The sequence below is a fragment of the Callorhinus ursinus genome, unplaced genomic scaffold (assembly GCF_003265705.2).
Source record: "Callorhinus ursinus isolate GAN/ISIS: 27379988/994484 unplaced genomic scaffold, GSC_fseal_2.0 scaffold10, whole genome shotgun sequence".
Classification (NCBI taxonomy): domain Eukaryota; kingdom Metazoa; phylum Chordata; class Mammalia; order Carnivora; family Otariidae; genus Callorhinus; species Callorhinus ursinus.
In genome coordinates, this window is record NW_027397072.1 from 39,807,688 (window position 1) to 39,820,565 (window position 12,878).

At 43.5% G+C, this 12,878-nt stretch overlaps 1 protein-coding gene across 2 annotated transcripts in view; it reads left to right on the top strand.

Moving 5' to 3' along the window:
- REEP1 (receptor accessory protein 1) overlaps positions 1 to 12,878 on the top strand; it is a 100,220-nt gene that overhangs the window by 54,815 nt on the left and 32,527 nt on the right. For both annotated transcript variants that reach the window (XM_073897449.1, XM_025868276.2), the window contains exon 3: positions 6,233 to 6,309. In XM_073897449.1, coding sequence (XP_073753550.1) covers positions 6,233 to 6,309 — 77 coding nt within the window. The remainder of the gene's footprint in view (positions 1 to 6,232; positions 6,310 to 12,878) is intronic.

Consider the following 12,878-nt stretch of genomic DNA (forward strand, 5'->3'; position numbering starts at 1 on the left):
GGAGAATGTCTTGTCTAGAGTTAGAAGAGAATGTCTAGAACAAAAGCTTGTGGAGGAATTGAACCTGAGAAGTAGCCAGAAAGTCAAGAGGGAAACCAGAGCAGTTGTGGTGTTGGGGGAGCTTTTCAGGAAGTGATAGTTTCATATCTATCGGAAAGTCAAGCAAATCAAGTAAAAAAAAAAAAACACAAAACTTAAAAAAGGGTCTTGAAGTATGTTACAAAGTGGGATCCCCAGTGAGAGCAATATTAATGTAATGAATGCAGTGCACCGAGTAAGTGGGAGACAAGAAAGTAAACACTGCATGTATAGATGACTCACTAGACAAGTTTATAGCTAAGAGTTGTGTCAGGGAAAGGGATTTTTTTTTTTTAAAGATTTTATTTATTTATTTGACAGAGAGAGACACAGCAAGAGAGGAAACACAAGAAGGGGGAGTGGGAGAGGGAGAAGCAGGCTTCCTGCAGAGCAGGGAGCCCGATGCGGGGCTCGATCCCAGGACTCTGGGATCATGACCGGAGCCGAAGGCAGATGCCCAACGACTGAGCCACCCAGGTGCCCCAAGGAAAGGGATTTTTTATTGTTGTTGTCATTGTTCTTTTTTTGTTTTTAAATTTTTAAAGAGATTTATTTATTTATTTGAGAGAGAGAGAGAACATGAATGAGGGGGAGGGGAAGTGAGAGAAAATCTTCAAACAGATTCCCTGCTGAGTAGGAAGCCTGACCGTCACGGGGGGCTCGATCTCCTGATCCATGAGATCATGACCTGAGCTGAAACCAAGAGTCGGATGCTCAACCTACTGAGATACTCAGGCTCTCCATCACTGTCCTTTGTTTTTAATTGATGGTATTAGAGCATGGTTTGAATACTAAAAAGAAAAAGACAGTAGAGTAGGAATTCAGGCTCCTGGCTGTGTTTCTGGATACCAGTGTTGGGAATTCCTGGATCCTGGGCCCCAACATGCCATGAAATGTACAGTTGGAAGGACCTTCTTTGCCCCCTGCTGGGGAGCCTGTTCTGCTGTAGCATGTGGTCTCTCAGACAGCAGTTGCTTTTGATAGATTAAAACAAGGTGGTTCCCAGGGGACAGTCTTGTTTTTCTGAATAAAGAAGACCTCTAAAAAATCTGTTGAGACATATGTTTCAGAGTTACAAAGACAATGGGCATTCACCAGAGCTGCGTTTATTTATTTATTTTTTTAAAAGATTTTATTTATTTGACAGAGAGAAACACAGCAAGAGAGGGAACACAAGCAGGGGGAGTGGGAGAGGGAGAAGCAGGCTTCCTGCCAAGCAGGGAGCCCGATGCGGGGCTCGATCCCGGGACGCTGGGATCATGACCTGGAGCTGCCTTTATTTTTCAAAGATATTTTTGCTGGGAGTAGAAATCTAGGTTGACTTTTTCTTTTTTCTTTCAGCACTTTAAATATGTTATTCCATTTTCTTTTGGTATTCATCATTTCTGACGAAAAGTCCTATTATCATTCCCCTGTGTGTAATATGTTTCCCCCCCCCCTTAACATTTTCTTTCTTTTTCGGCAATTTTACTGTGATGTGCCTGGCTGTGGTTTTCTTGTATTTATCTTCTTTGGGATTTTCTGAGCTCCCTGGTTCAGTGGATTTGCTATTTTTGATCAATTCTGGAAAATTTCAGTCATTATTTATTCAAATAATTTTTCTGTCCCATTCTCTTTTCCTCTCCTCTGAAATTCCTATTCCATATATGTTAGACTGCTTGATGCTATTCCACAGGTATTGAGCCTCTCCACTTTTTTCCAGTCTAGATTTCTGTCTTACTGACTTTATTGTCTTCAAGTTCACAGATTTTTTTTCTTTTGTAGTATCCAGTCTGCTCTTAATTCTGTTCAATAATTTTAAAAATTTCAAATATTGTATTTTTCGATTTTAGGATATCTTTTGTTCTTTTTAAAGAGTTTCCTTCTTGGGCTCCTGGGTGGCTCAGTTGGTTAAGCATCTGCCTTTGGCTCAGGTCATGATCCCAGGGTCCTGGGATCGGGTCCTGCATTGGGCTCCCTGCTCAGCAGGGGGTCTGCGTCTTCCTCTACCCTTACCCACTGCTTGTGATACCTCATTCTCTCTCAAATAAATAAAATCTTTTTAAAAAAAGTTTCCTTCTTGGGGCACCTGGGTGGCTCAGTCATTGGGCATCTGCCTTCAGTTCAGGTCATGATCCCAGGGTCCTGGGATCAAGCCCAACATCGGGCTCCCTGCTCCGTGGGAAGCCTGCTTCCCCCTCTCCAACTCCCCCTGCTTGTATTCCCTCTCCTGCTGTGTCTCTGTCAAATAAATAAATAAAATCTTTTTTAAAAAACGTTTTCTTCTTTCTCTTGAAATCCCCCATCTCTTCACTCAATATGTCTACCTTTTCTTGTAGCTTCATTAACATATTTATACTTTTTCAAGAAAAATAATATTGAACCTGCCCCTGTGTTCTTAGGATAAGTGTCTTGTTAAGTGATGACAAAAGAAAAATTTAGATTTTATATCCAAAGCTTTGTTAATAAGCTGTTATATATCTGTATATCTTTTTTGGTGAGGTGTCTGTTCAGATCTTTTGCCCAACTTTTAATTGGGTTGTTTATTTTTATTACTGAGTTTAAGAGTTTTTTGTATATTTTGGATATTAGTTCTTTATCAGATATATGTATTGGAAATATTTTCTCCCATTCTGTGGCTTGTCTTTTCGTTCTCTTACCAGTGTCTTGCAGAGCCGAAGTTTTTAATTTTAATGAAGTCCAACTTATCAATTTTTTTCTTCCATGGGTCATACTGTTGCTGTTGTATTAAAAAACTTATTCCCAAGCCCAAGGTCACCTAGATTTTCTTCTATGTTATCTTCTAGAAGTTTTATAGTTTTGTATCTTCTTTTAGGTTTATGATCCATTTTAAGTTAACTTTTATGAAGGATGTAAGACCAGTGTCTAGATTCATTCATTCATTTATTCATTCATTTTCTTATTTATTTACTTATTTACTTATCTGTTTATTTATTTCATGTGATGTCCAGTTGTTCTAGCACCATTTGTTGAAAAAACTATTCTTTCTCCATTGAATTGCCTTTACTCCTTTGTCAAAGATCAGTTAACTATACTTATGGGGTCTATTTCTGGGCTCTCTGTTCTATTTGTCTTTTTTTTTCAAGATTTATTTATTTATTAGAGAGAGAGAGAGAAAGCAGGGGGAGGGGAGGCAAAGGGACAGGGAGAGAGAGAATCTCAAGCAGATTTCCCACTGAGTGTGCGGCCAGACATGGGGCTTAATCTCATGACCTGAGATCATGACCTGAGCCAAAATCAAGAGTCAGACACTTAACTGATTGAGCTACCCTGGCGCCCCCTCTATTTGTCTACTCTAAAAATAGATCTGTTTATCTATTCCTTAAAGCAATAACACTGTCTTGATTATTGTAGCTTTATATTAAGTCTCAAAGGCAGATAGTGTCAAGTCTACAACTTTATTCTTCTTCAGTATTGTGTTGGCTATTCTTGGTCTTTCACCTTTCCATAGAAACTTTAGAATCAGTTTGTTGGCATCCACAAAAGAATTTGCTGGCATTTTGAGGTGGATTGCATTGAGTCTCTAGATTGATCTGGGAAGAAAGAACTGACGTGTTGATAATACTGAGTTTTCTATTCATGAACATGGAATATCTCTCCACTTGTTTAGATCTTCTTTGATTTCTTTCATCATAGTTTATAGTTTTCCTCACATAGACCTTTTACATATTTTGTTATATTCCTGAGTAATTAATTTTTTTTGCTGCTTATTAAATGGTATTTTATTTTATTTTATTTTTTTAAGATTTTATTTATTTAATTGACAGAGAGAGAGACAGTGAGAGAGGGAACACAAGCAGGGGGAGTGGGAGAGGGAGAAGCAGGCTTCCCGCGGAGCAGGGAGCCTGATGCGGGGCTCGATCCCAGGACCCTGGGATCATGACCTGAGCCGAAGGCAGTCGCTTAACCAACTGAGCCACCCAGGTGCCCCTTAAATGGTATTTTAATTTCAAGTTCCAGTGTCCAGATAGGTAGGAAAGCAGTTGACTTTTTTTTTTTTAAGATTTTTATTTGTTTATTTGACAGAGAGAGACACAGTGAGAGAAGGAACACAAGCAGGTGGAGTGGGGGAGGGAGAAGTAGGCCTCGACCCTGGGATCATGACCTGAGGCAAAGGCAGACACTTAATTGAGCCACCCAGGCACCCCAACAGTTGACTTTTTTAAGACTTTATTTTTAAGTAATCTCTACACCCAATGTGGGGCTCAAACTCACAACCCTGAGATCAAGAGTCAGATGCTCTACTGACTGAGCCAGCCAGATGCCCCTGACTTTTATATATTAACCTTGTATTCTGCAGTCTTGCTACAAGGTCATGTTACATTCTTGTAAACAATGTTGAGTTTTGTTCTAGTATGTAGTTAAGTTCTGTAGATCATCTTGACATTGTGGCAGTTAAGTTTTACATTTATTGGGGCAGGAGTATTTCAGTTTTGTCCTTAGTCTTAGAGCTGATCTCTTAGTCCTGGGATGTAATTTTTATTACTAAGATATGGCCTTTAAGATGTTTCAGTGAAAATTCCCAGATGTTTACCAAGCTCCTCCACTTGGCAAGACCTGAACTCTAAACTCTATTTCTACTACAGTGGGAAGAAACTAAATTTCTGCTTAACTTTTTCAGCTTTCCAACTTTTTTTTTCCCTCAGCCACCTTGGAGTATTTCCTGAGTCTGTGCAATTCAGGGGCCAGGCAAAGACTTAAAGGGATTTATATGTGAATTTTGGAGGCTGCCCCCTTATAACTTCCCTCTCTGGGATTTTTTCCTTTTAATTCCCAGCTTCTCTAGCAGTCTCAGATTTCATTCTCCAGTTCTACAGACATGAAGACTGTGGGTTTCTTTTTGAGTTCTCTCTGTCCCATGGTTTGCAGGCTGGGGATTGTCCCCAGCCACATCAACATGGATCTGTCCTGGTGTGGTTTCCTTCCAGTTTCTACCAGCTTTTGATAGCTTCCTAGTGCTTTCAAGGAGTTGTTTTTTAAATATTTTGTTCAGAGTGTGTTATCATTGTTGGCAGGAGGGTTAGTCAAATGCCTTACTCCACCATCACCAGAAGCTAGAAGGAGCAGGCTAAGGAATTTGGACTTTATTCTGCAGGCTGGAAGATTTTAAATCAGGGAGTAGTTTGATAAGTTCTTGGTTTGGGGAGATTAGCAAAGGGGTGGTTTATAGGATGAGTTGGTGAGGGGGAAGCCAGGAGACAAAGGAGGCAGTTAGAAGACTTACAGTAGGGACACCTGGGTGGCTCAGTCGTTAAGTGTCCGCCTTCAGCTCGGGTCATGATCCCAGGGTCCTGGGATCGAGCACCCTCTGGGGCTCCCTGCTCAGTGGGGAGTACGCTTCTCCCTCTCCCACTCCCCCCCCTCTCGTGCTCTCTCTATCCAAGAGGTCCAAGGCCTCTACTGGGGGAGAGAGGCAGTTGAAATGGAAAAGGTTCGGGCACCTGGGTGGCTCAGTTGGTTAGGTGACTGCCTTCGGCTCAGGTCATGATCCTGGAGTTCCGGCATTGAGTCCTGCATCGGGCTCCCTGCTCAGCGGGGAGTCTGCTTCTCCCTCTGACCCTCCCCCCTCTCATGCTCTCTCTCTCTCATTCTCTCTCTCAAATAAATAAATAAAACCTTAAAAAAAAAAAGAAATGGAAAAGGTTGGTCACATAGGAGAGATTAAAAAAAGAAAGATCTAGTTTCTGTGAGAGGATGTGAGACTTTTTCACAGGAAAGCATTCCTAAGTGACCACCATTCCATTCCAGAAGGTCTGGTCTGATTAAAGTTCATTTCAAAGTATATCTCTGTTAAGGCCTGGAGAGTTTACTAACCTAGTATTAGTCTTGGTAAAATGACCTAACTGAATCCTGAGTCACTCCTGGTCTGCTGGTCTCCCTGGCTCACGTGAAGGCTACAGATAGTCACCCAGGATCTACTTTGACTTTGAGCCTGGGTTATTTGTGGAAGCATCCTGTTTGCTTCCAGCCCCAACGTCTGGAATGGAACTGGAAACAAGCTGTGGAAGGACAAGGAGAAGGGGTTATAAATGCAGGATACACTGCCTGGACATGCCTCAGCATCCACTGTCTGAGCTTCTTGTTCTTGATGTTGGGCAGCCAGCCATTTATCCTTGACCTTTTCTACTAGCTTTGTTGCTTTCTCTTTCAACAGGTCAAATGGATGATGTACTGGATTATATTTGCACTTTTCACCACAGCAGAGACATTCACTGACATTTTCCTTTGTTGGTAAGTACTCCAGGACTTGGGACTTTTCTTTTTTTTTTTTTTTAAGATTTATTTATTTATTTTGAGAGAGTGAGAATGAGAGAGAGAGAGAGAGCACATGAGAGGGGGGAGGGTTAGAGGGAGAAGCAGGCTCCTCGCTGAGCAGGGAGCCTGACGCGGGACTCGATCCCGGGACTCCAGGATCATGACCTGAGCCGAAGGCAGTTGCTTAACCAACTGAGCCACCCAGGTGCCCCAGGACTTGGGACTTTTCAAGGGAAGATGTTGCCTAGTATCATTGGAGAAGTGGGAAGGGCCCAGAAGCAGTCTCAACCTTACTTCAGAGCAGAGAAGCAAGTGCAGGGATGTTAACTGGGATAGTTTTAATAAATTAATTTATAAAGTTGCTCTTCAAGTAAATATTTGTTCAATGACTTTATAAGAGCAGGTATTGTTCTTATAATGATATAATCATGGACAAAATAAATACAGTTCCTCAATTAATATAGTTGGCAAGGAAGTATTCATATATCAAAAAAAAAAAAAAGGAAACAGTACACACGTTTCCCTTTAATAAAACTAGGTTTCTCTCAAACACCATTCACTCTCACCGTAACTCCTATTCACAATTGTGTATACTTTTAACATATTTATGTGTATATATACATGCATACATATACACATATTTTTTCTTTTTTTAAACAATGGTATTAGAGTATACTTAACAGTTCTCATTTTGTTTATTAGATTTATTTTTAAAATACTTTCATGTAAGCATAAGTAGATCTACCTATTTTTTTACATGGCCACATGGAATTTCATGGTATAGATGGACCATAATTTATTTAATCAATCCCCTTTTGATGGAAAGTTTTTTTCCTTATAAACAATGCCACTGTTATAGCAATGGAGCAAGTAAAAATTATAAGCTATGTCCATGTATTGATATATTGCATCTTTTAAGGTGAAAGAGGCTGTGAATAATATATAGCATCTTGTTTCTATTCAAAAGGCCTGAGTTTCTCTGTACACATGTGAATGTATACTAAAAGTAGTTTGGAAATACCCATCCGTTAACCAGAGTTATTTCTGCAAGTTGGAATCATGGGGTTGGTTTTGTATTTGCTGTGTTGTATGAATGTTTTACTGTGATCAGTTATCATCAGAGAGAATAATAAAAATATTTCCATTTAGGAGGAGGCCCTTACCCAGAGAGGATCAGTATGAACTTACCCTCCAGAATATTATAGGCCAGAGATGACACCTGAATACCACTTCTGTGAATCCGGTTTTGGATCAGTGGTTTTAATGCCCTTAATATGTAGTTTTCCCCCCAAAGGAGGCTGGCTTTCATCTCCACTGGGAGAAATAGATGTCTCAGCTATTGTGGCCTCAAGCTATAGGGAAGAAATGTGGTTCACCTAATTTAATATGTTGGTGCCATGCGCCCAGATAAACAACAGACTCAGGATGGGGCTGAGTCTCCAGGAGTCTCCAGGAGTGGAGAAGGAACTCTGCTGAGCCATCCTTTGTCTTCCCCAGGCCGCAGGGGCTGGTACTAGGAGTCAGACCCCATATTGTGCAGAGCTGTGTTGGGGAGGTTCCTGCTCCCCACGTTGATGAGGGAAACAGGCCAGGCCCAGTAAGGACTATGTCGTCAGTTAAACATCATGACCAGTCCTCGTGTCCTCCAGTCTTCCGTCTGAACAGTGTCCTGTGTGTGGCGCTGGGTGGCCTCTTGCTGTGCTCCCATCCCTCCTCGTGAATATCGTGGGGGAATAGTGTTAGTCTTACGAGCTCCTTCTCAGGGATATCGGCATTTCTGTCTCACTGCTTTTGGCTAAGTGGAAATCTGGTCTAATGATGGACGTGCCCTCCCTGGTAGGGGGAGTATGTTTTTACTCATGGCCGTGGAACTTCCGAGTTTCATACTTAATAAATGCTTATCAGCTATTTCTGGAGTTGATTTGATTTTGATTTTGATTTTGGGGAAGTGTATGAGCTTTCCATTGCTGCCATAACAAGTTGTCACAAATTTAGGAGCTTTAAAACAACAGAAATGTATTATTTTAGTTTCCATGAGTCAGAAGTCCTGGTAGAATCAACTGAGTCCTCTGCTCAGGGAACCATGAGGCCAAAATCGGGGTGTCAGCCAGCCTGGCTTCTTATCTGGAGACTCTGGGGGAGATGCCACTTCAGGCTCATTTGGATAACAGGCAGAATTCAATTCCTTGTGGCTGTAAGACTGAGGTCCCCATTTCCTTGACATGTGCCTCCCACTTCAGCTTCAAGCCAACAATGGCATGTCAGATCCTTCTCATGCTTCAGATCTCTGCCTTCTGCTACCAGCCAGAGAAAGAACTCTGCTTCTGCTTTTAAGGGATCATGTTATTAGATTAGGCCTGCTCCCAATAATCCAATATAATTTCCCTATTTTAAAGTCAGCTGATTAATAATCTCAATTACATCTTCAAAATCCCCTTTGCCATGTGAAGGGAACATACTTGTGGGAGTAACATCAGGATGTGAAGGTCATGGGACCAAAATTCTGCCCACCAGCAGAGGGCCTCTGATACCTGGTGTTTGGGTGCAGTCCCCCTCTTCCTGATCCACGTGGAGGCCTCATCTGGCCCATCTTAGTGGGTGCTGTCCAGGGGGTTAATGTATGGGAAGTGAGGGTCTTGTCCATCTTCTGCAAGGAAGAGGTTGGGAACCTTCCCTGCCTGGTTTAGCCCACAGTCTGGTCATGCCCTCAGCCTGCTTTCTCTTTCCCCGCAAACCTGCAGGTATTACAGGTCAAAGTTGTCTTTGGGCAGAGTCTTCCCACTCCTTCCTCCTTCTTGCTCTGGGAATGGCACAGAACAGGCTGACCAGACAGACAGAGCCCTATTCCTCTCCTTCCAGGGACACGGAGACCAGCTCGGCGGCTCTGCACTCTCTTTATGAGAGCGAGAGAGAGATTGAAAAATTGAGACAGAGACAGAGAGAGAGACTGAAGCTTCTGTTATTCCTGGAAGCACCTTCTGGCTTCCTGGGAAGCATCTTTAACTTGGGCTCACTTCCAGGATTGGAGATTGCCCCTCCCCTTTCTATTCCCTCCCTCCTCACTCCTCGCTCCCCCCCCACTGCCCTCTTTCCCGCACTCCCCCGGGGCAGTTCTCTCTTCATAGTTAACTTTTTAAAAACTTTCTATTGAACATAAACAGCATTCCTATATGGTCACAGGAGACAGGATGGTGGCTTGTCTACAATATCCATAGGCAATTTCACTTAGTTTTTTAATATTTACAAAACACTATATCACGTGGCAAAATGAAATTGAAACAATACACTAAAAAGTAAGGCCCTCCTCCCCCAGGCCTTCATTCTCTCTCCTCTCCCCAGGGATATGACTGTTAAAAGTTACTTGTGTTTTCTCCCAGAAATTTTCTGCACACATTAATTGCATGTGTTTTGACAATTTCATCACGTGTCCAAACCTCTTAGGAAACAGTTACCCCCTAGGGAGTGTGAAGGCATAACATCAGAAGGGTGGGAGCCTGCACCTCCCCCGTGCACCGTGGGGCTGTGCACCTGTACCTGGGGACTGATACATCCTAGAGGTCAGGACAGTTTCAAGGGCTTATCATTAAGGAATGAGCAGAGTTCTTCTCCACTTCTTGGGTGAAGGCTGGGGTGGCGGTAGGTCAGGTGGAAGGTGCCTTGGTAGGTGGTGATAGCATTGGTAGAGCCAAGCAAGCCTAAGGCCTCTGGGAAGTACAGGGTCTGAGTGGCTCAACTGGGAGACCCTTATGATACCTGACAAGGGCCTGGTCCTGGGGTGATGATTCCAGGGACAGTTTGAGATCATCCCCCCAAGTATACTGGTGTGTGTGTGTGTGTGTGTGTGTGTGTGTGTGTGTGTGTGTGTGTGGTGGGGGAAGTGTGGTGTGGGAAAGGGATTATATTACCAGGTGTGTTTGCGGGGGGTGCTAAAGGAGTCCTGTATACCCACATGATTGTATATCTTAGGTGTCTGAAGTCTACTACTGATAATGTTTTTGCTTTTGGAAAAGGAACTAAAGGTCTGGGATGGGAAGAAGACTCTTTGTTGTATACTCTTTTGGATATTTGAATTTTTAAAATGTTATGCAGGTATTACCTATTAAAAAACATCTTTTACATAAGCAATAAAAGTGGTGCCGTGTGATAGATCCCTTGGGATTATGTGTGTATCTTATACTGATGCCTGAGCTTGCTAGATTCATTTGCTTTCCCCCTGGGATTGGTAAATAGTTATTTTCAAGACAAAATTTCCTTCACTATTAATCACTGGAGGGTTCCAAGGTAGGAGAATCATGCCTCTGTTCCTTCAGCCTCTTCTCTGGGGTGACTGTGAAAATTAAACAGTCTTGACATGACAGTGTCCTGGAGTTGCTGAGGGAATATTTTTTTTCCTTTAAATTTTTTTATTGTTATGTTAATCACCATACATTACATCATTAGTTTTTGATGTAGTGTTCCATGATTCATTGTTTGTGCATAACACCCAGTGCTCCACGCAGAACGTGCCCTCTTTAATACCCATCACCAGGCTAACCCATCCCCCCACGCCCCTCCCCTCTAGAACCCTCAGTTTGTTTCTCAGAGTCCATCGTCTCTCATGGTTCGTCTCCCCCTCCGATTTACCCCCCTTCATTCTTCCCCTCCTGCTATCTTCTTTTTTTTTTTTTCTTAACATATATTGCATTATTTGTTTCAGAAGTACTGATCTGTGATTCAACAGTCTTGCACAATTCACAGCGCTCACCATAGCACATACCCTCCCCACTGTCTATCACCCAGCCACCCCATCCCTCCCACCCCACCCCCACTCCAGCAACCCGCTGAGGGAATATTCAGGAAGAGCCTGCCAGAGGCAGAAGGCAGCCCACCGGGACCTCGATGAGGAAAGCAGAGTGGGTAGAACTGCTGATTTGGGGTTCTGTGTGAGAGTTGAAGGCTCTGAACTGACTTGCCAGAAATTGCTCTTTATTTTCAGCTGTTATGAGTGGGAGGAATTTACTTTTCTGAGTCTTCAGGCTAGCACAGGTGTCCTTTTCCCTCAGAGCATCATGTTTTAAGGGTACCCGCGATATTTGTTTTAGTCAGGTATGGTAAGACACATAGACTCAGAAATGGCTGTCTTGAGGGAAGAAGTTTGTTAAACTCACAGATCCCTAGAAACAGGAGGCACAGCAGGTCAGCCAAGAGGCAGAGGTAGGAAGTGTGGGCAAGAAGCTTTATGGTGGTTTCCATGGAAGGAACAGGCGAGGCAGGGTCAACATGTTAGGGATCAGCTCGTCTGGATAATTTCAGTGGGCTCTGGGGTGTTGGGGCTGTTGCTTGGTGGCCGGTACCTGGCCCTGGGGTGATTAGAGCAGCTGGAGAGTGGCCCAGAGTGTGAGAGCTCATAAAGGAGGTGTTTGGGCCCTGGGCTCTGGATTGGTTGGTTTGCATATGAAAGGCTTGCTTGTGGGCACGTTGTTTCCTATCTTTAGGAATGGCTAACCCAGGGAGGGGCAGTCTCTCCAGAGTCAGGAAAGTCCCATGATGCCAAAGCATCAGAATAAAGAAAATAAAAAACACGGCGTTAGTACACAGCAGGACGGCCAAATATCGTTGCACAGGTTGTACATAGCACAAGATATCTGGCCAAGGTGGCAGGTGGGGCTGAAATTCAAATGAAGCCCCGTTCACTAGTCCCATGCTCTCAGGACTGCATCCAGGTGAAGGGGCTGGCTTTTTCTTACACATACAAAGGCACCACGTGGGCTGGCAGAGGCCCATTCTGACACTTGTCTCAGGTTGCTGTTCTATGTCATTTGTGATTATTTGATCAATCTCTGTTTTCCTGCTTGGACCATCAGTTCCAAGGATGCGAGACACTCTTATCTGAAAGAGAGAAAAGAGAGCAGGGATCAGGTCTTCTTTATTCACCATTGTGTCCTCAGGGCTCAGCACAAGCTGACACGTGTTGGTGCTGGTAAGTGTTTACATGATGAATAAATGAATAGTACATAGGACTTCTGACTCCAGAATTGTAGGTTACTTGCACCCTGAACTCTTCTCTTGGCACCAAAAAGATCAAGTTCTGTTCACCTGCCATAGAATTGATAAGGGTGAGTAGCATCCTCTTTGCTGGCAAGAGTTGGACTCCTTTCCCTGCCTCTTTTGGGACCAAAAAGACAGTCAAGAAGGGGAGACTTTTTATTCTCAGTCTGGAGATTCTCTGTCAGCTCCTCCTTATTCTAAATCCTCCAGGGGTTTGTGCCTTCTTGGCCACCGGTGAAGAGTGAGTGACTAGGTATAGGGCACAGAAGGCCATGGCCTTCTGAACCTGCAGGCTGTGGCTGGAGCCCCGGCTCCAACCTCAAGTGGAACCCTGCAGGAAGCCCCAGGGGTGCCAGGCATGGCCATAGGGTGATTGCTGGAGAGAAGCTGGATCCCTGGCTTGCTCTGACAAAAAGAGAAAACAAGAACCTGCTTTCAAAAGAAGCCTTGGTTGTGGGGGCGGGGGTGGGGGAGGGACTGTTGCTGGCTAGTTCACTCAGTAGAGCGTGTGACTCTTG